At 46.6% G+C, this 24,984-nt stretch overlaps 1 protein-coding gene across 1 annotated transcript; it reads right to left on the bottom strand.

The window, feature by feature from the left end:
- Window positions 1–227: 227 nt before the first annotated feature.
- ARPC1A (actin related protein 2/3 complex subunit 1A) lies at window positions 228–23,611 on the bottom strand. The gene is made up of 10 exons (XM_065923815.1): window positions 23,484–23,611; window positions 17,683–17,775; window positions 15,344–15,448; window positions 10,039–10,261; window positions 7,533–7,640; window positions 5,702–5,914; window positions 3,245–3,320; window positions 2,841–3,034; window positions 2,008–2,098; window positions 228–625 (listed from the first exon to the last, which is right to left on the bottom strand). Exons 2-10 carry the CDS (start codon window positions 17,744–17,746, stop codon window positions 587–589), a joined length of 1,113 nt encoding a protein of 370 aa, XP_065779887.1. The 5' UTR covers window positions 17,747–17,775; window positions 23,484–23,611; the 3' UTR covers window positions 228–586.
- Window positions 23,612–24,984: the final 1,373 nt, after the last annotated feature.

Raw genomic sequence — 24,984 nt, 5'->3', positions numbered from 1 at the left:
TGTCGTCTGTAAACAAGCTGGGAACAGGGTGCCTCCTCTGCCCCAGTCCTGCCGGGCTAAAGACTGCACTCGAGAAATGGTTCTTTTGGTTGAAGGGTGTACCAGATGGCTCGATTTAGGAAACTTAAGTCTAAGATTCTACCCCCCAAACTCACTAGTCTGACAAAGAATTCACCCACATTTCCGTACTAAAAATGCAAACAGTATAAGGAAAACAAAACCAAAAACATATTCAGTGTTTTTATTTAATTTTTTTCAGCAGACAATTTACATACCTCCCCACCCCTTCCTTTAAGTTAGTGTTGACAATGTTCCATAATAAACTACTTAAAGAGAAGCTTTGGTCAAGAATGGAATGAAATTGCAAAACAAAACAAAACAACCCCCCAAACAAAACCCGAATCACTGCTGCTTTAAAAAAAACCAACACTTTCACCAATTATGTTCAAACGAAACACACAAGGAGGTTTGCGCCATGTGCGTCTTCAGTGTTTGCTGGCGGCGTGCTCCCCTCCCCGTGCGAATGGCGGAGCTGCCCCGGCGCAGCCGGTCCGTCCTCATGCTGGGTCTGGAGGCTCGCTCAGCTTCACATTATCCGAAGACCCTGGATGGAAGACTCTAAGGTCTGGGAGCGGCGGGGAGAACACGGATCATCACCGGGGACTGGCCAGCCTGGCGTTTCACCCACTACCCCACCTGCCTCGGAGCCCCGGACTCGCCAGGGCAGGGCGCCCCCTGCTGGTCCTCCCAGGCCGTGCGCTCCCGGCCCGCAGGCTCCGGGGGGGAGGGCACGTGTGTTCTCATCTGTGTCGCTGGCTCCGCCCTCCAGTGCCCTGATAGCAGGCACTCCCAGGTCTGTAACCCCCACGCAGCCAGTCGGGTACGCAACGCCGAGCGTGGGCTCACCGGGGGACGGACCACAGAGGAGGGCGTGCGCACAGGAGAGGAAGGTTGGCCGCAGGGATCAAAGGAGGACGGCGCTCCCCGCCCAGGTGGAGCTAATTACTCAGGTGCGGAGGCCCCAGAGCGGGCCAAGGTAACAAGCGGGAGAGACTTGTAGGGGCAGAAACATCAATCGTCCTGGAAGCCCTACAGGCAGCGGCAGAGTTCTGTACACGTTTCACTTCGGAGGTTCGGTCTGCCTCTCCTCCCCGGTTCCTCACCTCCCTCGCCACCTGCCCAGACCCGGAAGTTGGAGGCTGCAGAAGCCTCGGGGGTTTTTCCCTCACTCACAACGCCCCTCCATCCGGCCCCCTAAGCCCGGCTGGTCCAAAACCTCCTGGCCACTCCCGACCATGGCTGGAGGCACGTCCTCCTCACTTGTTCACTAGACACGGAGCCCAGGCCGCCCACACATCATAGCAGGCACCTCTCCCAGTGGGTTCCAGAGTCGCCCCGCTGCCCGCAGACACGCCAGGCTCCTCCAGGGGCCTCTGCTCGGCCCACGGTGCCCCCCGTAGCCCAGACCACTCACTACCTGAAACCCACCCCGCCTGAAGAGGCCGCTCAGGCAGTCTGTGCAGCCTCCCCCACCCTGCACCCCCCCGCGGGAACAGAGGTGCTGACTTCTCCCCCACCGAGCTGCTCCCCGACCCCGTCCCTCCTCTCTCTCCACCAGAGGAGCCCTTTGAGGGCCTTCATGGCCACACCCTCAGGGCCAGCCCCACAGGCCCGGCACCCGAAGGCTGGCAGTGAGTGCTGGTCAGAGGAAAAGGTGCGGATCATAAAAACATAGCTACCGAGTTTGACCAGACTGGGCCCAAACCCGGGCCGCCACAAAAGCAGCGCTCGGCTCCCCATCGGGGTCTCCACAGACACCCGGGAGAGGGTCCGACGCCTCGGTGAGACAGAGCGGCTTTCTCCTGCTAATAGCCCCCAGGGCAGCCCAGTGTACCACACTCCTGCCGTGTGCTGCAGGTGACGGTGGGTTAAAGACACGGGGAACGGTCTTCTCACAAGAAGCGTTTAAGCACCAATGAGATGTGTTCTGAGAGCTATAGACAATACCTTGAAATCCCAAATGGTCATGGCTCCGTCGATGCCGGTAGTGCAAAATTTGCGACAATCTTGCTTGTCCACCTCATAAATAGACACTTGGCTGAAAAGAAACACAAGCAGGAGAGACCGTGAGGGACTCGGTGGACGCAAGCCCCAGCCTTCCTAGACGCGTATCGGAGTCTTTGCAGGGAGCAAAGTGTCTACCAGCTTCCTTTCAGGTGTCTGTGGATATTAGTCTGTGGCAATCTGACTCAGAAAATGCTCAAATGAATTTTATTACCAGGTATCCAGAAAAGAAAGCGACTGCCAAAAGGGAAAAGTTAAAGATGGGTATTAACCTCAGGGATGCAAAGAGAAGCAGGGTGATCCCGACCAGACTGCGCCCCGGGGGAGCAGGGGGTGGGCATGGCCACAGTCGGGACAGGCTTTCTGAACAAACTAGAGGCCTCGTGGAGCATGACTTAAATCCACCTGGCTCCTCAGGTCCACCGTGATGCTGCTGAGAAATCTAAATGAATGATCTTACTCGTACACATTACTTGAAATCCAGGATTGAAACGACAACTACAGTTACTTTTGAGAGGGGGTACGCCTGACCTTCCCGCCGGGTGCTCCCTACTGGAGGAACACGACGTCAGGGCGGCCTCCTTCTGTTCTCAGGCACGTTTCTGAGAAAGGGAGACTCAGAAGAGGCAGCCTGAGGGCAGGGCCCGTGCTCCGCGTGGGGAACGCCTGCGCAGACTGACTACGGGTACGGCTGGAGCGGGCTCTCTGTGACGTCACGGACCCGTCAGGAAACAGGGGAGCGGCGCCCCCTGGCGGGCCGGGCGCGCGGCACCTACGTGATGCTGTTCTGGTGTAGCGTCTCCAGCGCCGTGTTGCGGTCCTCAGTCGTGGCCCGCTTGTCCATGTTGCGGAAGCGCTCCATGGCCGACATGTTGCGCTGGATGCTCTGTTTAGGGATGTCCAGCTTGGAGACAAAGGTCAAGCAGCCGCGGTCGTCGTAGTTAAAGAGCATGGGGCAGCAATCGTGGCCCTGAAACACGGGAGCAGTCAGGCCGGCTGGGGGCGGGGGGTGCCCACCAGCTCCCCCAGCGGAATGGTCCCACTACGGAGGCCTCCGGAGCCGTTGCTTCTACGAGGCTGCTGTTCCCTGCACCCGGGCACACAGCCTCCGGGCACGGCCTGCTCCTGGTCCCGAGAATGAAACGCAGGGCACATGAGGGAAAACAAGAGAAATACTTACCGCAGCCACGACGCTGTTCTCTGAGACGAACGACACACTCAAGAGGGGCAGGAACTCCGTCTTCAGCGTTGAGACCCTGAACACGAGAACACCTGTTAACGCGCGCTGGAAGGGGCCGTGCAGCCTCTCAGACACAGGAGGTGAGAGGACACGTTCTCAGGGGGCGTCACAGCGTGAAGGACAGGCACTTACTAAGAGGAGCCCTGTGGGGACATCCCTGGTGGTCCAGTGGCTAAGACCGCGCTCCCAATGCAGGGGAGCCCGGATGAGCTCCCCTGCAGGGAGCTAGATCCCACATGCTGCAACTATAAGATCCCACATGCCGCAGCTGAGCCCCTGTGCGGCCAAATAACTTTTTTTAAATTTTTTTTTTAAAGAGAGAAGCCCTGTGACCTCCAGCAGTCTCCAGCACAGGCCAGCCCCGAGGTGACCTGGAGCAGCAGGGGCCTCTGCCCCTCTGGCTGTGCCCACCCCTCCTGGTTCTCTGGCGCCCTGGCCTTGGCCCCCTGCCCCGTTACCCACATGCCCTCCTCCTGCCCACCTGAAGTCCTCCCTGATTTCTGAAATCCGGCCCGAGTCTCATCAGCCCCACAAGCAGCTTTCCTGAACCACTGCAGCCGGCAGAGCGTCCCCTCTCTCTGGCCTCCTAGAGCTGTCACTGTCACTCACGACCGAAGGCCATTCTCCGACCCCGCCCTCGTCTGTGCTCACAGGGGCTCCGAGTGGGCGGGACCACAGCCATTCGCGGAAGTCTAGTCTGGGCCCGTAGGGCGCCGGGGCTGCAGCTATGGCCGCTGACGAACAAAACACAGTGCTGGCCAGCCAGGGCCTCACACATGAATGGGCCGCGTGCGCATGTCTGCTTCGTGGCCATCTGGCCAAGAGATGATACAGATACAGCAGCAAATGTGCTGAGTGGTTATGTAGGACTTTATGCATCAGAAATGCATCCAGGTTCTACTCAGTTGTCTGACTCTTTGTGACCCCATGGACTGTAGCCTGCCAGGCTCCCTGTCCATGGGATTTTCCAGGCAAGAACACTGGAGTGGGTTTCCATTTCCTTCTCCAGGGGCTCTTCCCGACCCAGGGATCAAACCTGCATCTCCTGCACTGGGGGGCAGGCTCTTCACCACTGCGCCACCAGGGAAGGACCCCACGCACCATGGGAAAGTCACCCCTGTGACCTCCGACTGCCTCCTCCGCCAGCAGGGCTGGTATCGGATTGGAGTCCTAACACCTCATCCGAGGCTTTCCTGTGGCTCACCTGGCTCTTACTACATGAGATACTTATGTCTGAGATGGAGAAGGGTGGAGGATGTAACCTGACTTGCAGCACTGGAAAAGCCAAATAATAAGTCAGTAGGATGGTAGACAGGGGCTTGTCATGAGCATTTGTTCAGAACCCATTATTCGTTACAATAAACTCTACAGAAAGCAAGCAGCCATGACATTAAAACATGACTGAAGGAAAAGGAACAAATTACTGAAGAGAATGCACAGCATAATCCCACTGGAGTTGAAAATGAAAAGATGTATGTGTCTATATATGAGCAGAAAATCTTCTCCAGGACAATGTAATTTAGGATGGGGGCGTGTTTAGTAAAAATACATTCTCTTCTGATTCATGTCAATGTATGACAAAACTCACTGCAATGTTACGAAGTAATTAGCCTCCAACTTATAAAAATAATTGAAAAAAAAAAAAAATTCTCTTTGAAATGTCACTTTGCTGCCGCCATGCGGCAGGGGGTCAGATGTGACTGGTTCCCAGAACAGGGTGCCAGGTCAGGAAATCCTTACGGGTGGTGCCATCCTTTCCCTCTAGCTGCCGATGGAAAGGATGCACCAGGAAAGAACCAAGATTCATAAGCAGAAAGAACTGCAGCCATTCCCCCTCCCCCTCCAGACACGATCAGCAGACGTGAGCTCTGAGGTCTGAAGGATGCCCTCTGCCCTCCTCAGGGCTGAGCTGGGGCCTCCTCACCCCGAGTCCCTGCGATCCAGGCCCCTCCAGTGCGCACCCCAGGTGGGCTGGCTCCCAGGGGTCCGGCGTCACCGAGGCCCTAGGTGAATGGAGCTCTGCTCACCAACCACAGAGAGGAAGAACACATCCCCCACTTCGTCGAAGGCTGTGGGACGACACTCACGTGCTGTGAGGGATTCTCAGGGATGGATTAACTGCCACCTGAGGAAATTCTGGGACCAGGAGGCTCCTTTGGAGGATTCATGATGGGCATTTCCATTAAGAAGTGTTTCTTGAAGGGAGACCTGAATCTTCAAAATCGCCCCAGATAGACCATCTAAATGCGTGAAAGTAACTTTAAAGGCTGCCGTGCAGCCTGGATGGGACTTTTATGCTCGTGTCCTGCACTTCCACCAGGGACGGGCAGCCTCAGGCCAGCTGCAGAGAGACGCCACACCGCTCCTCTGTAAGCCCAGACAAAGGCTAACACTCACTGCACGCTTTTTGAGGCGTCAGCAACGGACACGGTGCTGTCGTGGCTGACCCAGGCCAGGCGGCTGCCACTGGCTGAGAAGCTGACCCCGTGCACCCAGCCGCCGGTGCCGCTGCCACCAAACTCGGACATCAGCTGACCGAAAGGCATCTTGCTGCCCCAGGGCGTGCTGGCTGGCTTCTCATCCACTTCTTTAATGTAGGCAGAAAACACTCTGTGGTTTAAGGGCAGGGAGAGAAGGAAAAAGGGAATGAAAACATCCGTATGTACCACTAGAGACAGGCCACGGGCGGCTGCTGACAGCTGCCCAAGACGCAAAGGCACCGACTTAGCAAAACCAAAACCTGACAATGGGCAAGTCCCCACATGCACCTCTCGAGGCGGGGACAGTTCGGCGGGCTACCTCCGCGTCAGTTCAAGCGTGGCCTTCGTCCCGGGAGGCACCACTCTTGGGGCGCAGCATCCGCAGGTGATGGACACAGAAACCCTTCCCTCCTGGAGGGCGTCTGGGGGAGGACCATGCTGTCCTGCCCGCCCACCGCCGGCCCCTCCCCAGCCCATGGCGGACTCTACTAAATGAGGCTACCCGCCACCATTCACAACAACCACGGTCCAGGAAGCCCACAAAGACAGGAGAGAGGAAACGATCTGCCACCCTGGTACTAACTCATGTGAAGAAAGAAAGGGACATCCCAAGAGAAAGCCAAGGGCGGCTCGGGAGGCTGAGGGGGCAGGCTCTCCCCAGCGTCATCGTCCAGCCTTGACGGCAGGTCTCGTCTGGGATAAAGGCGGGTCCTTTACAGCCTCAGGTCATCGGTCTCCTTCTCTAATTCCAAGACTTAATTCTGTGTGTGAGGCTGTTCTGACCCAGACGTGGGAAGCAGAAGGGCTGGAGAACAGCTGGGAGTCGGTCCTTCTTGTCCCTTCCGCCCTCCAGTGCTATTTCTTTGTACGGCTTCTCTTTGAAAACTTCTGAACCCTAAAGACTGCTGCACTGCTTCTCAAGCAGAAGGGTCAGCATTTTCCCAAAAGCACCTGATGCTACCATCCTCCCATCCCACAGCCAAATTCTTACACACATCCTTAAAAAAACAAACCAAAAGAATTTGGGTATTCTTGGATATAAATCACTAGACAGGTTTTCTGGAACATCTCCATGCAGCTTACTAAAGAAAGCTGCACCCCATCTCCCAACCCCATCTCCACACAGCTTACTAAAGAAAGCTGCACCCAATCTCCCAACCCAACTCAGCAAATAATGAAGCAACATTTATTTGCTTTTCTTTTGGCTAAAGGGGGGGAAAAAAGCCTTCTTGATAAAGCACAGCTTTAAAAAGCAATTACATCGTATGATCATTAAAGCTCTCAGTAAAGTGGCCCTGTTTCTTCCAGCCCCATGCTCATGACAAATAAAGAGCTTCAACTGAGAAGGAACCCAGTAGCGCCCTGTTCAGCTCTGTTTTGTTAATCTCAGCCTCACTCTGGAATGTGCCGAGTCCGCTACCAGGGTTGTGAGATGAGAGACGGCCTGCGGGGCGGGGGACCCTGCACCTGCACCCCCCACCCCCGGCCTGGGGATGCTCCGCCAGAGGACACTTCCTGGTTTGGCCCCTACAGCCCCTCCACCTGCCCCTCCTCGCCCTCTTCTTTCTGCCTCCTGATTTCCGCACTTGCTGGCCCTCCTTTTCTAGATCACAAGCTCCTTTCATCTCTTGAGTCCCTCGTGGGGCCCGACACAGTCTGTTACAAAGGAAAGGAACCAGACACAAACACATGCTGAAGGATGGAGAACAAGGAGCCAACCACTGATGCCAACACTCGCCTGTTCCCACCTGCATTTGAAGTCGCAGGACCCTGCGGCCAGCAAGACGTTGTTGGGATGCCAATCCAAGCTGAGGACCGTGGAGCGGATGGGCTTTTTAATGTGCTTGCTCACCCACCTACAAAAGGAGAAGACCCGTTTCAGCTTACCCACGCATCAAGCAACCGTCCCCAAATGACCCACAGATGTGTGCCAGGTGAAACCAGCTACACAGGGTTCTCACAGGGCCGCCGGGTCTCCTGCTGGAGAGGAGGTGCGTTTATAAAGAAATGGAGAAAGGGGGACCCTCAGCAGCCCTTTTGCTCTCCTGTCTTTCAGGCTTTTACATTTTCACTGGAACAGCCAGTTCTGAACTTTCCCAGCTACCAGGGAATCCTCGTCAGTGTATTTGTAGATTAATTCTACAAATTAATGTAGAATTAATGGGGTACCACCGCCCCCCACCATGGACTGTCAGATTACATGTGACTCTAACTTTAGGAATAAAAATGGAGGTTTGACATCACCTACATTTTTATTACAAATAACTCAGTGATTTGCTCCTTCATTTTGAGTTAGGTTTGGGTTGTAAAATAGTTTAATTCCCTTTCTAAGTCTCTGTGAAGCTGCAATTTTATTTTTTCACAGAAAAGTCAAGAAATGAGTAGAACCTCTTGCTGAACATGAGCCTCTGGCTAATTCTCTGTGCATGCGTGCTAAGTTGCTTCAGTTGTGTCTGACTCTTGCGACCCCATGGACTGTAGCCCACCAGGCTCCTCTGTCCATGGGATTCTCCTGGCAAGAATACATGGGAGTGGGTTGCCATGCCTTTCTCCAGGGTCTTCTCCCAATCCAGGGATTGAACCTGGGTCTCCTGAGATTCCTGCATTGCAGGTGAATTCTTTACCACTGAGCCACCTGAGAAGCCTAATTCTCTAGCTCCACTCAAAACATTTATGGACTTTCCTGATATTCCAGTGATCGAGACTCCTCCTTTCCAATGCAGGGGGCATGTGTTCAACCTCTGGTCAGGGAACTAAGAATCCACATGCCAAAAAAGATTAAAAGAAAAAAAAAAAACCCCAACAACCCCAAAATAGTTTATTTATATCTAAGATCAGTCATTATTCTGGCTTAATTCAATTTCTGTCCTTAAACTGCTGCTTAAAAACCAATCCCGTTCTGTTACTCAGGAGCTGGGAGACTCACTCTTGAGCTGAATGCTAGGTCACTTTTCTAGAGAATCTTTCTCACAGGGGCCTTGCTGGAAAACAGACAACATTCTGACATGTTTTGTGTCAGTTATTTTACATTAAAAGCCTTTAGAGGTTTTTTTAGAGTACTTGCATCCCACCAATAAAATACTGTGCCATAGCTGAGACATTCCACTGAACACACGTCTTGTTCAAGGGACAGTACTGTGTTCCTACAGTTAAGCCCAGTTTACCTGCACTGAAACTATTTTTCAATGAATAAAAATGCCAAATCACTGATGTTGAAGGCTTACCCAGGAAAAAAGCTGCTGCTCCTCTGTTACAGTGAACCTTCGGGACTGTTTCTTGCGGGCGGTATTTTGTTATCCCTATTTTAACAGGTGCTTGACAAAAAGGCCACCAGTCTTTAATTCATAATTCAGTCTTGTTGCAAATTCACAGATGATCAAAATTTCTGGGGTTTTACTAAACTACAAAATGTAATATGATCATCCCTTCCTTGTTTCAGACAGGGACACATGAAGAATACTGTGTACTCGGCTATTTTTAGTACAAACACAAACACTGCCAGTTTCACACTAAATGACAATTCTATGTTGGAGGGTATTTACCACCCTTTCTGAACATGTGCCAGGTAGAGCAGAGTGGTTTCCTTATCAAAGTGAGCAGGAAGGAGTAGTTAAAACCAGTTACTTAGCCATAAAATAAACCCTGGTATTTTGACGGACTCAGCTACGAGCGGTTTACAGTATAAAGAATGTACAACAGGCTGATTTATTTCTGAGGTTTTGGTCAACTTTTACTTCAACAGTTTAGATGAGTAAAATGTTATACCAGGACACAGATTTCGTTAGCGAACTTTATTTTATCTTTTTTTTTTAGCAAACAGGAGAATACTGCTCTCTGTAGGAATTTTAGATATTTTAAAGTCAACAGTGATAGGGTTAAAAACCTGTTCCTTAGGGCATGGGGACTCTTTCAAGTTTATGATTTATACATCAGGGTAAGAAAATAGCAATGTAGAATAGTGCAGAGTGAGAAGAGCCGTAGCACCTTAAAGGACAAACAAGTTAGGAGATCAGAACATGGAAACTACAGCTCAATATTAACGTGAGGAAGATGTGAGACTGGACTTAGAAGAAGGAAAAATGCTCAGAGAGAATGGAGAATTTCAAAGGAAAAAAGGAAAAAAACATCTCTGGATGCAGAAGAGCTGAAGTTATAGTTAAGCCTGTACCCAGTGCCTCAAGAAGTCACCAAGGACACAGCGGTCCAAACGTACAATTCCACAGATAGAAATAAAAATACTCGGATGGTGCTCACCAGTCATTTTCAGACTCGAAGTAACAGACGGAGATGAGTCGTGCTCCACTACCCACAGCAAACTTGTTCTCTAGCGGGGACCACTTGACGAAAGTGGCCGCCCGGTTAATTCTCAGGATCACCAGGGTTGGCTTCCAGACACCATCCTTCTGACTCCATACGTAGGCGTTGCGGTCAGCCCCGCAAGTGACGATGCGGTCACTCTTGGGAGCCCAGTCGATACCTGCAAGTGAGATGTGGTGGGCATCTGCTCCGCCTGGCCAGCAACAACAGACGAGGCGCTGGCCGGTGGGCAGGGCTGGAGGAGGGCCTGGGACCTTCCTCCCCAGCCCGTCCTTCCCCACCAATGGTCCTGATCACCAAGGCAAGGGTGCTCCTCTGCAAAGTTCTGAAGCTCAAGATCCTCCGGAGGCCAGGCAGAACAGAGCTTTATAACTGTGGAGCTTACAAACCAAGCAGGGGCATTCTTACCACCCACTCCCATAGCTTGAGAATCCTGATCTGTTTTCTTCCGTCCTTATCAGATTGGTTTTTCCTTTTGGCCTGAAAGCACCTTTACTCACACAGTAACAGACCTCAGTTATTAACTGAAAGTCTGCAATATGACATCCAAAGAAAACAATGTACAGGGTGAACGACCTTCAGTATAGAGAGAGGAAAATACAACTTGTGATTCTTCTGAAGGTAGCTGTTATTTAAACAAGCCAAAATGCCTTTTCTATATGATACAGGTTCTGTGAGAGTCTTCGAGTATCTGTGGATCTAAACTAGGAAAAGACCTAAACAGAGTCAGGACTGCGTGTGCTCAGTCAGCTGTGTCCGACTCTGCGATCCCATGGACTATAGATAGCCTGCCAGGCTCCCTGTCCACGGGATTCTCCAGGTACTGGAGTGGGTTATCATGCGCTCCTCCAGGGGATCTTCCTGAACCAGGGATCAAACCTCCCTCTCTTAAATCTCCTGCATTGGCCGGCAAGTTCTTTACCACTAGTGGAACCCCAGTACCACCTGGGAAGCCTCTATGAAGGATCCCAAAGTCAAGGTCAGTTTGTTATACACCAAGGGTAAAATCTGCTATGACTCAGTCATTTTATATTTTCTGATGAAATATTTTCTATAAATATAATTTAACATTAAAGTTAGAGAAATACCACTCATACATTTTTATTACAGGTATTTCCCTAAAAACAATCAACATTCTTAACATTTATATGAAAAAATAAGAATCAGAGTCTCCATTAGTCATAAATCACAGTGACTTTAGGAGTGTGAGGAGTTTATATTCATTCACCTACCGGAGTAGTCAGCTCAATTATTCATACCACTAAAAGGAAAAAGATGGAGGAGTGTATTCTCAGTGATGTGCATTTTTGACTTAAAATCCATTCATTACAGGATAGCTTTGCAGCCCTCTTTATTAGATTTAAATTTTTATTTTTAACTACAACAGCAAACCCACATATTATCACAAGATACACATCACAACAGGGCATACTGGAAAGTAAAAAAAGCTCTATTTCCATTCTCACATCTACACATGTTCCTCCCTCAAAGGACACTAATAGCACAGCAAACATTTTCTTCTGCTTTCAGTAAATTACCAGTGGTTATACATTATGTTAGAGCACTGATCTCATCTCAATAGTTTCTCAAAACATCCTTTTGTTATATGTTTGATTTCCAATCACTTATTATTAATAGAATAGATAAATAAAAATGAACATTAAGGCACATACCTTCTTGCTCTGGTTAAAATGATCTATGATAAATTCCCAGGAGTGTAATGCAAAAACACATACTTGTTAAAAAGTGAAGAAGGCAAATGGTCAGTAAACGGCAAGTTCTCATCTTGCTAATTCAGTGCTGCATCTTTTTTTTTTCTGTTTTCCTGCCATCAGAAGACTTGAAAAGGAAAGGAATCCTGTCTCTCCTTTACAAACTGTATCTCAGGATAACCTGACAGTAGGTGAACCTAAGTGTCTCTTTTATAAATGCATTCCAATTAACAGAGAAGAAATGCTAGAGAGTATTACCATGGTGCAGCCACTTCTAAATTAGTGGAAAGGGAAAAGATCATCAACAGTTGCTAACATCACAGAAAGAAAGGTGACCAGACGTTGTGGCCTCCTTCATGAACCTGCCATTTCCTAACTTCAACTAGCGAGTCACAGGGAACAGGGGACGAAGAAATACGTGAAGCAATGACTGCCTGCGGTCTGCGAGACCCGGGCTCTGGAAAACACTGCAGGACAGACAACCTGATGTCTCATGTTCTTAACAAGTAAATAGCAAAGGCAAAGAAAGAAGGAACCCACACGCTGGAGATACATCAGTTAATCACAACCTTATGAGGATGCCAATTAAAACAGTTGACGATTGCACTGGTTATTGTTTGATGAATCCTTATCTTTTAGAGACAGGAACTGAATTATGAGATGAGGCAATGTCTGGGATGTGCTTGAAAACAGTACAGGAAGAAGGAAAGTGAGTTGAGAACAAGACTGGCTACCAATTGGTAATTGTTGACTCTGAGTGATGGGTATATAGGGGCTCATTGCATTACTCTTTTATATGCCATCTGCTTAAACTGTCCACAGTAAAATCTTTTTTTTTTTTAAGAGATGGTGATCAAATATTTAACAAAAAAGAATAAATTCAAAGAAAAACACCAGAACCCTGTTATCCTTTGATGCATGACATATTCTTTTCCTCTGTATTACTGAGCAGATTTTTCTTCTAAAAAACTTCAGAGGGGCGTTTTCTTTTTCCATAGTTACTATCTCTCTGAGAAAGTATGTTTGATCTTTGGTCTCCTGCCACAGTTATATTTAGACTTTTCCAACAACAGTTTTTTTTTTCAGATCTAAAAAAGAAAAATGTCATTTGAACATCTGGACAGAAAACAGGCCCAAGTTCAAAGGATTCCCAACGAGAAGCAGGGGAAAGAAAGGGCATGACTATTTCACTTTCTTGGCTAGTTCTCTGCTCTTTCATCTTGGCCTTTTCTCATTTTTTCAGTATTTCCTAATGCTAAAATTCCAATTTAAAATATGAGTGTGCTTATTTTTAGGCTGCAAGGCCACCGGCAAAGGGACTTAATGGAAATAGGCCAAACCTCATAGAAATAAGGCCATGGGAAAGAAACAGCAACCAAAATAGAAATTATGTCTTTGGTGCTGGTTTGGTAATACAATCAGTTGGCCCCTGACTGGCATCACACACAAATCACTGGTCAAAGCCAGAAGGGACAGTCATGAATTTTTGATAGGGACACAATCTAAGGGGTGCAGGTCAAAATATGCTGATTTTCTCTGATGGGGGAAGGATATCTTTATGCTAATCAGAATCAGAGGCAAAACTCAAGGGTCCCAATTTTAAAAAAAAATTTACCATCAGTCCCTGTGCTGCCCACTTAAGCTCAAAAATTACTGCAAGGAGAATGGAGACCCAAGACAGAGGTGAGAAATTTGTAATTGAAATGTTATGGAGAGTAAGTTTTGATGTGCTTGGCCAAATTGTTGAAAACAAGAGGCTGAATCACTCAGCCAGAAAACAGGATAAAAAAGAAACTACAGTAGTTAAGGGTCAAAGAATAAAGAGTTCTTCCTGAACACAGCAATAAGTGAGTATGTTTTTTAAAAAAAAGCCGTCAGATAGGATTTCCCAGAACAGTAATACATTCTCTTGAAACCTGGCATCAAGTAACAGTTCACTAAGTTCTGAAAACCTTTGTAAAAATTCTCCGTTTTTCTCTCTCCTTTACTTGGTGCTTCCTTAACAACACTGCTCTGATGTTATCCTTCCCCAGCTATTCATTGAGAGGTTTTGTCAAAGATGAACATTACAGCACACTTAGGAATCTGCCTCAGAACCAATGCTTTAAGATCCAGTCTTTTACAAATTGACAAGAAAAAAAGACATGAAAATTCAATGGAAGAGTGGTTAGGAGTTATGAACAGTGAAGTCATGAAAAAGAAAACCCAGGTGGCTAATAAACAGCAGCTCAACCTTTCTATGAACCAGGGAAATGCAACTCAGAGAGAGACCGCCGCTCACTCATCGGCCAGTCCAACTCTTATCTAGCCTGGGGAGACCAGCTCTCTTGTCAGGGCGGGTGGGATGAAGGCAAGCTGACTACGCCTGGCAAGGCTGAGATCTGCATACCCCTGGGGTGCAGCAGGTCTCCCAGAGACAAACATTCACTCCTGGATGGAGATCTTCCTAGGCATGCTCAATTTAGCACTTCAATGTCACAAAGAAAAAGTGGAAACAAATGTTTTTCAGTGCAGGAATAAGTAAACAAAGGAAGCATGAAATGCTAACCAGCGGGTAAAAGGAATCAACTGGATCTACCTCCGCCTACATACTTCTTCCCTGGTGGCTCAGCTGGTAAAGAATCCGCCTGCAATGCGGGAGACCTGGGTTCGATCCCTGGGTCAGGAAGATCCCCTGGAGAAGGAATGGCTACCCACTCCAGTATCCTGGCCTGGAGACTTCCATGGACTGTTCCACGGGGTCGCAAAGAGTCAGACACCACTGAGTGACTTTCACTTTCATCAACCCAATGCACATGAGTCTGAGCAACCTCCAGGAGACAGTGAAGGACAGGGAAGCCTGGCATGCTGCAGTCCCTGGGGTCTCAAAGAGTTGGACACAACTGAGTGACTGAACAGTAACACATATACATGCAAGTGAAACTATAAAAAACAGACGGGGACAGTGTCATACCAAATTTCAGACTGCCTTCTGGGGGACAGGAATGGGAGGGAGAGGGAACGTTACCATTATTTAGAATAACACTTCTTATAATCCAATCTTTAGTTTCCCAAATTTTCTGGCACAGGAAAAAAGATAAACAGCGGCTAATTCTGGGTGGCAGGAATATGGGTATTTGTTACACGCCTCTTTGTCCTTTTCAATATTTTGGAATGTCTTCCTCGCCCCAAAGACAACATACAGGAAAGTCTGGGAAGACACAGCGTTCCCTCGGGACTTGCGAACACGGCTTGGCTGGCAGTTTCACCCAGCTGACGTGCTGTCTGGTTTTCGCTTTCACGTCTCATCTACATCTAAGCTGTTTAGTCCCCAGAGGTTGTGTTTTCAGTAACACTAGCAGAGTTCTGTGTACCAGCGGGGCTCAGAGACACACTTCAAAACCGAGGTCACTATTAAGTTATTTTCTCAAATTTTCTAAAGATAGCTCAGTAAGTACCGCATGACTCTGAGCAGGGTAGTTGGCTTACTTCACTAGGCTCTCTGTCTACAAGAGCGTGCCGCACTGAACCCAGGTGACCTCTCCGTTTACCTGTGATGTGTCCATTGTGTTCCTTGAGTTCATGAGCTTTCACCCACTGGCCCCCGTTCTTCTTATAGATGTGGACTTCGTGATTATTGGGGCTAAGGGCGATCTCTGGAAAAAAAGAAAGTCAAAGGTTAATATTTGAACTTGTCACCAAAAAAGGTATCTGTTACAGTGGGTTTTTTTTTTCCAGGCTGTGCCACATGGCTCATGGGGATCTTAGTTCCCTAACCAGGGATTGAACCCAGGTCTTGGTAGTGAAAGTGTGGAGTACTAACCACTAGGTGACCAGGGAATTCCTACAGTGGACATTTTATTTATCTATTTATTTATTAAAAGAAAATTTTTTTGGCCTCACTGGGTAGCATGTCAGGCAGCATGTGGGATCTTAGTTCCCCAACCAGGGACTGAGTCTGCACCTCCTGAATTGGAGCGTGACCAATAGACCACCAGGGAATTCCTACAGTGAGCATTTTAAAAACAGACTGAAGGAAGGAATGGGAAGGCAGTTCTAGAAAATGGTTTCCAATATTGGCCCCTGGAGAATTCCTTTATTATTTTTACCTCTACTTGGAGCCCATATTTTAAAATGTTTTAAAGAGAAACTAAAAATTTCATTTTATTAGAAATATACACAACTGTCAATTAAGGATTCTAACCAGTAACTGCAAGGAGATCCAACCAGTCCATCCTAAAGGAGATCAGTCCTGGGTGCTCATTGGAAGGACTGATGTTGAAGCTGAAACTCCAATACTTTGGCCACCTGATGCGAAGAGCTGACTCATTTGAAAAGACCCTGATGCTGGGAAAGATTGAGGGAAGGAGGAGAAGGGGACAGCAGAGGATAAGATGGTTGGATGGCATCACCGACTCAATGGACATGGGTTTGGGTGGACTCCGGGAGTTGGTGATGGACAGGGAGGCCTGGCGTGCTGCAATTCATGGGGTCATAGAGTCAGACATGACTGAGCGACTGAACTGAACTGAAGCAGTAACAAACAAACAATACTACTATACTGAACTGATGTAAAATATTCGAAGTTTTAGTTTACCCATCCAATGTTATGAATGATAAATGATAAATTTCTGTAGACTTTCTGAAACACTGCAAATAGCTTGTAGGTTCTTATTGTTGCTCTCATGAACCAAAATAGGAACCACTAGTTTATTAACGAAAAATAAATTGAAGTCTACTGATAAAATAAATTGAAGTTTTTCTTTACAATAAAGTCAATATAAATCACAAAATACAAATCTGTTTTGAAGAGAAATCTCTTCAACCAATCTAAAATATTAAGAATATACATATATAATGGATTTTTTGAACTTATACAATATTTTTCTTCTTTCTGGTTCATTCATTTTTAAAAAATAAAAATTGATTTCTTAAAATTAAAGTCTATGACCCAAACTCTAGGTCAATCATTTAACAGCTCCCTCATCTATCATATCCCCTTTTCTTCACTCCTTAGGAAAGCCACATCTTAAAGATGAAACTTAAAAAAAAAAAAAAAAGATGAAACTATGGAATAAATACCAAGCTCTAAAATTCTAAGACTTTAAGTGCTTTCTGGAAACCAGTTACTTATTTCTTTAAACTTCCAGGATGTGTGTAGGGATTTCAAAATCCAAATCCAAATTTAAACCTGAAAACTATGTTTCAGATTAGAATTTGGCATAACAAAAATTCTGACTTAAGATACTGAGTATATCAACTAGTTTAAATGAGAAAAATTATAACGTGTTCCTACTAAACATAATTGGAAATACTCCAAAACCCTATTTTCAGATGGGACAGTAGAGACAGAATTATAGGAAACTAAGCTATGAAACTTTATGATGTGATCACAAAACAGAAGCTCTAGATTCACCAATCTGCCATGGTTCAAATATCCATATAGAGGCCCATAACTAGGTTTTCACTTTACTCAACAGCAACCTGAAGTATACTGTTTATGTGCCAAAGATTTATCTAAAAATAAGAGCAAACCGGGGCTCCCCTGGTGGTCCCGTGGCTAAGACTGCTCTCAGTGCCGGTCACCTGGCCTCGACGCCTCATCAAGGAACTAGATCCCACACGCGGCAACTAAAGATCCCACATGCCCAGACAAATAAATAAATTCATTAAAAAAAAAAAAAAGTAAACCAAGTCTGAACTGCTTTAAAAGAGATAGTGAAGTTACAGATTCAAAGTAATCCTTATCAAAATCCCAGCTGACTGACCAAGTTCTCTGAATCTATGTCCTGTTTACATATGACACTGAAATATGTGATTCTTAAAAAGGCCAACATCTAAGAGAATCAATGGTACCAAAATAAAGGAGCAAAGTCAATGGCATACTTACGGGTACGATCCCTGTTCCAGGCATGACAGGTGATTGGCTCCAGTAAAAACTGATGCAGGGACATTATTCTTAATGTTTTCAAAGGATAGAAAGCTGCAACAAGAAATAGAGAAAAGCATTTAAAGGAGTAGGCAACCCATATTTAAGTTGTCTGGGGATCCTGAAATGTTTGGGGGATAAATAAAACATTACTCTCTCATTAAAAGAGAATCAGTCTCAATTTCAAATCTTAACCATTAAATACAGTTAGCACTGTAACCACCACTGTGGAATTTATTCTTTTTTTTTTTTTTTCCAATTTTAAACTGATTTATTCCTTAGACAATGTTACTAAGAGACACTTAATTATTCATACACACAGTCCTCCTCTTGCACAGATACTTCAAAATTACCATAATTAATTCAGAGTCCCAACTCCAGCCCCCATAGAATGAAGTGACTGTTTCAGTAGAAGCCACCATGGAGTATCACAAAGTCCATTATTCTGGAATTTATTCTATCAAGGGTCATCAAAGGACTCTAAAACCATGAGTTAAGGACTGTTGGGGTATGAGATATTCAGTCTCAAAAGACCACCCCTCAGATTATTTACTAACTGCAAACAAAAAAAACATGCCTTTACAATAAAAAAAAAAATCTGTCACTCACTACCTTAGCCAAGCAATCTATCTTAGTATCGTTAAGTAGTGGAACAATATAATCTGATGGGCTTTCTGAAGGGAGGCAGTTTGAAGTGCACACCGCTTATAAGCAATGACCACTTAATACTTAATACTTGACCACTTAATACTTCCAAGAGAGCAAAAAGGGGCACTGTTAATAACTGCCACGAAAACAGGACACAGGGCTACCATGAAGCCTGGAAATAAAAGAGATGTAAACCTACCTAAGAAATATTTATGCCAAACATTTATGCTAAATCCACTCAAGATCCAGACCTAATTTCTAGTTTATAGGAAATAAAGGAGAGTGGACTTAGTTAAATAACATAAAGGGAAAACAGAACCATAAATGTGTGCCATCCTATAAAACAACTGACCTGGACTATTCAAAAAAGGTGGGAGTCGGGGTAAGATGGCTGTTTTAAAATTCTTTCTTTTTTTAAAAAAAATCATTGAATTGTACACTTAGTTTTTTATGTGGGATCTTAGTTCCCCAAGCACGGACTGAACTCCTGCTCCTTCTATTGAAAGTTTGGAGTCTTAACCACGGGAGCACCAAGGAAGTCCCTGGGGGTGGTTGTTCTAGATTAAAAGAGCTATGAAAACCAAATCTGATAAATGAAACTTGACTGTAAATCCACATTTTTAAAATAGCCATAAAAATATATTTTGTAAAATAGGAAAAATTTGAATTTAGACTGCTGCTGCTGCTAAGTCACTTCAGTCGTGTCCAACTCTGTGCAACACCATAGACCAGGCTCCGCTGTCCCTGGGATTCTCCAGGCAAGAACACTGGAGTGGGCTGCCAGTTCCTTCTCATAACATGGAATTATCTTCCATTTCTTAACTATGATAATGTGTGTGTTAGTCGCTCAGTCATGTCCAACCCTTTGAGACCCCATGGACAGTAGTTCGCCAGGCTCCTCTGTCCATTGGATTCTTCAAGCAAGAATACTGGAGAGGGCAGCCATTCCCTTTTCCAGGGGAACTTCCTGACTCAGGGATGGAATCCGAGTCTCCTGCATTCGCAGGCAGATTCTTCACCACTGTGCCACCTGGGAAGCCCAACTATGATAATGGCTGGCCATAGGTAGGAGAATATTCTGACTCTTAGGCATAGAGATGAAGTCTTTAAGGATGAAGTCCTCTGTAACTTATTTTCATTCCTCCAGGACAACAAAGTAGATGTATAAAAGCGAATGTGGCAACATGTTAACAACTGGTGAAGATTAGGCAGGTTTGTTATTTATCCTCTAAACTTGTTATTGTAACTAAATGAAAGGCAGAGTTTGTGAAACGTCAATAAATCAAAAATCGTATCAAAGTCTCTATTTTACAGGCATCCAAATCTAGATAGACTGATGAAGCAACCTTTACTTGAAATAGGAGAAATTTTTTCAAAGCAGCCAGGCTCCGACCCCCACCCATCCACCATCCCCTTAAAATCATTTCTACGAGGCATTCTCACAGCACTGAAGATTCTATGATTAAGTACAAGTCAAGTCAACTTAGGGTGGAGACAGAAATGTGAGATAGGAATTCTGATGCAAGCAGGAAATGAATGGGAAGGCCACCAGAAGGTTATGAGGTGAACAATAAGAATTCAGCAGACAAAGCAAAAATCAATCTCAGTGGAAAGCAAAGGAAATGCCTCTGCTAATTGTTGTAAAGGAATCCAAGGGTCAAAAAGAGATAAATATACCCTTAAATAAAACATGTGATATCTTGAACTGGCTGAGAAATGTCAGTGTTTTCCATTCTATTCTAAGAATGACGATATTTAGGTCATTAATCAAAAAAATATTACTTCTTTATTTATGGCTGTGCTGGGTCTTCACTGCTGCAGGAGGGCTTTCTCTAGTTCAGGAGCGCGGGTCATTGCAGAGCACAGGCTCTAGGGCTCACAGGCTTCAGAAGCTGTGGCAAGCAGGCTTAGTAGTTGTGCATGGGCTTAGCTGCTCCATGGCATGTGGAATCTCCCTGGACCAGGGATCAAATCCATGTCTCCTGCATTGGCAGGCAGACTCAACCACTGGACCACCAGGGAAGTTCAAGATCATTCATTTTTTTTTCACTTGTACATGTTCTGCAAGTTGCAACTCACATTTGAAGTCTCTAACTGAAAATTAAATTTTTTAAATGAATTCAAGTGAGACTGCCTAAATTTCTTCTGAAAAATAAATTTCCAGATGCTCAATGATTGATTCTTTTTCTCTGATGCTTACCCATTACAAAATGCTTTACTCAGTTACTCAAAATAACATTATATAAAGATATGCAACAAATATATCCTTAACTAAAAGCAATTTAGTTTATATGCCACATTTTGTAGGCTCATTTGTAAACTGAAAAAAAAAATGACCTGCAAATTAATAATTTAATGTAAAAGCTCTATATGCAATAAAAGCACACATTTCGTGTGCTTAGAAAAGGTGCAGAAAAAGGCTTTCTCATTCTAAAACTCAGGGTTATAAGCAATGGAGCAAAGCCTTCAAAAGAGGTAAACATTTACTCAATGGCATAATTAACTTCTAAAATTGCGCTTCTAATTTTGTTATATCATTCAGGTTCCATATTTGGACCTATACTCAGGACCTGAACTTCTATAATCATGTGGCTATTTTAAGTCTGTAGACCAAGACAACATTCATGTTCGTCCAATTCATAAGACACCACCAGTGAACACAGCATGTGTTCATGAAACTCAGTGAAAGAATAATGACAGCTTGGGTGTTTTTTTTTTCATCAAGAAAAAGAAACCTGCTGTCCTAGGGTGATAATTATCATTTCTAAACTGTGATTTCTACTTCAGTGAAATCTGGAAAGCTTGTCTTAGGACAGAGAGAAGAAAAAGGGACAGACAAAAAGGGTGATGGCATTAACAAACTTCTGATGACCTTTTAATGGCCAGCATGGAGGGGGAGAGAATGACTTCTCTGTAGCACGATATGACTCCAGGGGACCCCTCCATCCCTCACTTCCTTTCTCTACCTATCACTTGAGTCATCCTGATGTTTGGTTAGCCATGGGCAGTGGAGCCAAGGGGACCTGGGTTTGAATCCTGGCTTTGACACACACTAGCCAAGAAACCCTGGGCAGGTCACTCGCCATCTCCAAAACGCATTTTTCTTCACCTGTGAAATGGACATGGAACTGACATTGCAAGCCCAGTGGTAGGAGGATTAAATCAGAGAACACATGAACGTATGCGGTTCAAAGCCTACCCCAAGGCCTGGTGAACTGGGAAGACCCAGAGGAATCGGGTGGAGAGGGAGGTGGGAGGGGGGATCGGAATGGGGAATACGTGTCACTCTATGGCTGATTCATATCAATGTATGACAAAACCCACTGAAATGTTGTGAAGTAATTAGCCTCCAACTAATAAAAAAAAAAAAAAGCCTACCCCAAAACAGAAGCTCAATAAGTGAGTTCCCTTTCTCCCTCTGACCCAAGGTTCTTGAACCAGCCCCAGAAATACACCCCAGGAGTACCCTCTGAATTGGAAACACCTACACAGGCTTTACATTCCTGGCCCTGGAGCTTTAAAGTAATTGTACAGTGGGGATGTCAGTTTTCTACTTAGGGTCAGTGTTCGAGACTGTGATTCATCCAGTTTCTAATTGCTCTCATCACCCAACCCAGCAATACTAGGTGCTCTGACAAGGTCACCACACCCTTCACAGTGTTCAGAGACAGGTTCCAATTCCAGCCTCACCAGCAGACTAAGCCTCATGAGGCAGAACCTGCTTCGGCATAGGATTAGTTAACTAGATGGAATTACTGATCCTCTCCCTCCTGGCAGATTTATTTTTCCAAGATGATCCCCTCTTTCAACTGTGATAAGCAGATGAATTAACCTTGGAAGGTCTCCGAATACTTTGAGTTAGAAGCAATCACTTACACCTACTCCCTCACATGGCAAAAATATCCTCCTGAATGATATCCTCTCCTTTTTTTTTTTTTTAAGATAACTGAAACACCCAGGGTCTACTGGATACTAAAAGGTTAGATTTAAAAACTGATTAAAGAAAGAGGGCAGAACTAGGATAATTTAGGTAATTTCGGTAAGGAGTTGAAATAGATAAAAGTAGGTTAGCACTGCCTTCTGGTTCCAAAGCCCCAGTATGAGAACAGACGGCTTTATAATCAAAGATTCTAAACTACAATGTATTAAGGGCCTACCATATTCCCAGCAGTGGAGCAATACCGGGTTGGGGCCAGAAACATAAATAAATCTGACACTTCTCTGGTCCACAAATCTAGGGGGAGAAAGGTAGAAGAGGAAGGGAAGACACATACACAGAGAATGTAAGCAGCACGAATAAAACTTAACTGAGCACATACTAAGGGACAGGGGCTATCCTAAGCAATTTATGCAAATAAGCTCACTGGAGCTCAGAAACCCCTTAAGGATCTTATTAATGTAGATGAGAAAACGGGGATTCAGACGAGCATTCTTCCCAGGGTCATCCAAGCAGTGGTGGTGCCGGGATGGGAGGGAGGCTGGGCAGTCCGACTGGAGGATTAGAATGATACAGGCGCTAAAAAAAAAAAGGTTGCATGGAGTAGGAGCGCATGGTTCGACCATGACTTAGAGGAAGGCGGCACTCAAGCGGGGAGATTCTTAAAGAACTCGGGAGAGGCTTCTTCTTAGGTTCGGAAAGCTTCCCCCTATAGCTGAAGGATATATGCAGGGCTGCCCTAGACAGGAACAGACATTCCAGGGGCGCTTACTGCGCTCAAGGGACCCTATTCTAGACGCTGAAGAAAGGAATGAACTGTGCCTCGCGACGCGCGATCGGGGGTGGGGGTGGTGATCCCATTCACTACAATTTTAGCGCCTGTAATAAATGCCCACAATGGAAGCGCAGGAGAAGCAGTCTTTCATTCTGGCACTGGAGGAGGATCGGAACTTGAAAATCGTCGAGAGAGGGATCTGGGCGTGTGGGGACCGCAGGGCTCGGCAGGCCCCTCAGAGAACACCGCCTCCCCGCCCCCTCCCCCGGCCCGCCCCTCCCCTCCGCCTCCGGGCCCCGCGGCCTAAGCCCCCGCCTTGCTGCCCCCGCAGGTTCAGATCGGGAGCGAGGCCGGGCCAGGGGAGGCCAGCAGGGCGCGAAGCTCGCCCCTGCTGCCCCTTACCTGGGATCGGGGCCGTCCGGACGGGCTCGGAGCGTTGAATTCGCGGACTCTGGTCAGTCGACGCGAACAGGCTCCGGCGGGCGCGGGCGGAGGACCGAGGCCCAGAGGGAGCGGCTGACAGATCCCGGAAGTGGCCACGGCGCTTGCGCGGCGCGGCGGCGCGGGCTGTCAGCGCACGCGCGCCATTGGGCGCGCGCGCGGCGGGGAAGGGTCGGCCGGCTCTTCAGGAGTTGGCGTCCGGAGAGCGCTGGGAGCTGGTGGAGAAGCACCGTGGACCTCTTAGTGCTTTCCTCGCAAAATGTCTTGAGACTTGCGGACCGAAGTGTGGAGCCTTGGCGCTTTCACAAGTGCTTTGGCCACGGAATGAATTCCTGAGAATTGGGACCTTTTGAGCCAAACGGACCGACAAATCCCTACTGTTTTTTCCTCCCACTGTGAGGAGGCCTCTTCAGAGCCCCCTTTCCCTCTGTGGAGATCTCTCCAAGGAACGTTCTCTACCCTTCTTGGGTCAGAATCGTTCCCTGCTCCTGAGGTGGCGCCACAGGACCGAGGAGTTGAGGGAGTTCAGCCGCCCCCAAATACAGGAAGACAGTGACCTGAACCCCTCTTTCCACCAGACTGGCTGCCCCTGAACTCAGAGAAATTATGGACCAGCTCTCCTGGCCCCGGGGTGATTGACCCGGAGACTTGTCAGGTGATGTTCACCACAGAGAACTTGTCAGATTCCCGACTTCACAGCCACACATACTGTCTTCTCTGGGTCTGTTGATGCAGCGCTAAATACCCTGGAATAATTGGTTGTCTTTGGTCCCTTGGCTGCAAAGTCTTTGGTCTTAGGGCGTAATAGGGCACTTTGAGAGTGGAAAGATCATTTTCAGTTAATTACTCCCTCCTGGAGACAGCATCCTGGCAGAGGAAGGACCGCACGTGGAAGCAAGGATTCCTCCTATGTCTCCAAGTCAGATGAGCGAATCCGGAAGTATGTAGAGTTGTTACCCAGAGTCAAAATACCAACAGTGTTTTACTTAGATCCCACCTCTTTACAAAGGACAGTTCCTTCTTTGAAGGGGTTTATAGTCTGGGTAAATGAGGGTGACACATGCAAATCAATAATACCAGACTATGATAAATGACAAGGTAAGAAATAATTTAGCCCCTGAAGAGTAACAATGAGACATTTTAATGTTAATCACTGATTCTATCTTTTGAGTTAATATTTTGCATTTCAGCCTAAACAAAGCTTACCATTCGATGCATTTTCTTTCATATTTTATGAGCCATTCTGGATAGTAGACTCTTAGTTCCTCAGGGGCTCCTAAGTGAAACCATCATGTTATATAACTGAGGAAACAGGACCAGAGGTTTTTGAGACTCCAGGAAGATTTTAATGGAAGTCAGTGGCAATGCTGACATGATTCCTAGTCCAGAACATCACCCCCTAATCCCATCATGGTCTGCTGTAAGAACCTTGGAATTACAAGGAAATCAAATTATTCTTAGT

Source organism: Muntiacus reevesi, chromosome 2 (assembly GCF_963930625.1).
Source record: "Muntiacus reevesi chromosome 2, mMunRee1.1, whole genome shotgun sequence".
Taxonomy (NCBI): domain Eukaryota; kingdom Metazoa; phylum Chordata; class Mammalia; order Artiodactyla; family Cervidae; genus Muntiacus; species Muntiacus reevesi.
This window is presented reverse-complemented; position numbering and strand designations above follow the sequence as displayed.

What these genes read in the sequence shown, in the direction of transcription:
- ARPC1A (XM_065923815.1), bottom strand. Translation starts at nt 17,746, where the DNA reads ATGTCCCTGCATCAGTTTTTACTGGAGCCAATCACCTGTCATGCCTGG. An exon ending in GACGCCTCAAAAAGCGTGCA is followed by an intron (nt 3,321 to 5,701) that starts GTGAGTGTTAGC and finishes TCTCGTGTTCAG; the next exon opens with GGTCTCAACGCTGAAGACGG. An exon ending in CTACACCAGAACAGCATCAC is followed by an intron (nt 2,099 to 2,840) that starts GTAGGTGCCGCG and finishes GTTTCTTTTCAG; the next exon opens with CCAAGTGTCTATTTATGAGG.